The sequence below is a fragment of the Arachis hypogaea genome, chromosome 7 (genome assembly GCF_003086295.3).
Source record: "Arachis hypogaea cultivar Tifrunner chromosome 7, arahy.Tifrunner.gnm2.J5K5, whole genome shotgun sequence".
NCBI classification, from domain to species: Eukaryota; Viridiplantae; Streptophyta; class Magnoliopsida; order Fabales; family Fabaceae; genus Arachis; species Arachis hypogaea.
The window spans coordinates 4,462,436-4,464,671 of record NC_092042.1 but is presented as its reverse complement, the minus strand read 5'-3'; the positions used below and the strand labels follow the sequence as shown (position 1 = coordinate 4,464,671).

The window sequence follows — 2,236 nt, the reverse complement described above, 5'->3', positions numbered from 1 at the left end:
ATGAGTTGTGAGAAAGGTTACAAGAACCATAATTTCTACTCAAAAACACTAAGAGCCATTAGCGGCTCCGTAATAAACTGTATATCTAGAATGAGTGACACTCCACCCAATATGAAAAAACTTCCACACCTTAGTGAGGATCTTATCTGGAAGATCATGGTGAAGGCAGATCCTAAGACAGTTGGACAGTGCAGAACGCTAAGCAAGGGTTGGAATTTCAGGCTGTGTACTAATTTGTTCGTGAAGGCAAACTATAAGGAAAACAAAGATCGAAGCAAGAGTGTGATCGTAGGCATTGGCTATCCCCCAGGTGATTACAACTCGATTTGGTTCGTTCGAGCGTATCTTCATTCGGGTCGCCAGGTTCAGTTCAATGTCCCAATGGATGCTAACCAATATGGCTTATATTCAGTCATTGGGTCTGAGAACGGAATCATATGCATAAAGATCTCATTGGGTGGCCTTAATTCTCGGCTTCTTGTATGGAATCCAGTATCGGATAAGAGGCGGTACGTAACCGATGAAGCAAGCAAGCATTCCGCTCATGCCGTTTCTCTATATGCGTTTGGTTTTTTGGAGGACGAAATCGAGTACCGTATTGTGCATGTCTACAAGCGTGCATTTAGACAAAGAAATATGTCATGGTCTCTTTACACTTCATTTGAACGAGAATGGACTCATTCCGGTATGTTTAAGAGTGATGTCCAGAAACTTGGGCCCAAATATATAGTGCACAATGGGATAGTCTATTGGATTGGGTGGCAGGGAGCTAATTTCTTTGAGCCAGCATCCATAGTCACGTTCAACCTCCGCATCCAGATGTTCCATGAGGCAAAGATCCCCCCAGACGTGCCATCTGATTACAACTCACTAACTTACTTCAACGATGGTGTCGGGTATATTTCATACCGTAATCTTGCATTCAGCAGGCAAGTCCTGGTCTGGCAAATGAAAAGAAATGGTGATCACAGCATCCATTGGGAGAGGATGATTAGAGTTTCTGGTCTTGGAATCCCATACACTCCTTCATTGTTCTTAGGCAATGACATAATAACAGTCATGGAGTGCAGAGACGGGTCAGGAAGTGCAAATGATGCCGTGCGAACAGACTTCCTGATTTCGAGGCTAAAATATATGGAATCAAGAAGGGAGCATTTGGTTCAACGCACATGGCAGGAACATGTTAACGTGAAGACAATTACAATGCATTCAGATGGGCTATACATGGTTTAGAGTTCTATGATCAATTTAGATGATCTTCCTGAGTTTTAAATGCAATTTATTTTGTTTAGTTTGCTTATTTAGACAATAGGGTAGAATATATGTAGTTAGATCCCTTGTGTTTCAATATAACCATCTATTGGGTTCGTTTTGATTTTGAAAGAGTTATCAATGTTAGTTTGTTAATCAATGTTATGCACTCTTCTAAATTTTGTAACAACTTAAAGGTTTAGGGTTTACAGGTTTCTTTATCATTTTATTTTTGATATTAAAGTAGTAGTATTAGTTGTAGCAGGTAATATATATGGTTAACTTCCTATATATACCCATTTGTATATACTTAATTTTTACATATTTATCTGTAAATTTATTAAGACATGCCACCTTAATTTAATATCCCTAATACTAAGTTGATAATGGTTATCTATTATCAATAATAAATACATTACCTAGATCTAACTAAACAGAATTGATTGATTACACTAATATCATTTTAACATAAAAAGTATATTCGGCTCATAAACAAGTTATCATATACTGGACTTTATAAATTTTGTATATGACATATTCACACCCAAGGCTAAGAACGACTTTAAACTACGGTTTGTAGACATGTACAATAACTAGGCCTTATAAGTACGATACTTGGGTTTTATAGAAAGAAATCATTGGCTGTGGATGATTTGAAAAACAGATAATATATTATGGATCATCTTTAAAAGAAAGTTAGGATGCCTTGTGGAGGTGTGTTTAGTAATAGGTTGCTAAAATTAGTCTGACTTAATGACTATAAAAAAGATACTACATAATTCATAATATATACCAATGATAGCTATTACTAGGGTAGTAAAAAAATGATTTATAATTATATATCATATGAATTTAGTCTTACAGCATGGTATTTAACCGGTTTATATCAATAAAGGTTTAATATCATGATAGATGTGGAATAAAGTAGTAACAATGAGGCCAATCAATGAACAATATAGTATTTTAAATTTTCACATAGGTTTGT

At 35.8% G+C, this 2,236-nt stretch overlaps 1 protein-coding gene across 1 annotated transcript; it reads left to right on the top strand.

Moving 5' to 3' along the window:
* Positions 1-1,233, top strand: LOC140174260 (uncharacterized). Its single transcript, XM_072198648.1, has one exon. The coding sequence runs from the start codon at positions 1-3 to the stop codon at positions 1,231-1,233; it is 1,233 nt and encodes a 410-aa protein (XP_072054749.1).
* The last annotated feature ends 1,003 nt before the right edge of the window (positions 1,234-2,236 follow it).

Excerpts from the sequence above, each read along its gene's own strand:
- LOC140174260 (XM_072198648.1), top strand. The coding sequence starts at position 1 with ATGAGTTGTGAGAAAGGTTACAAGAACCATAATTTCTACTCAAAAACA.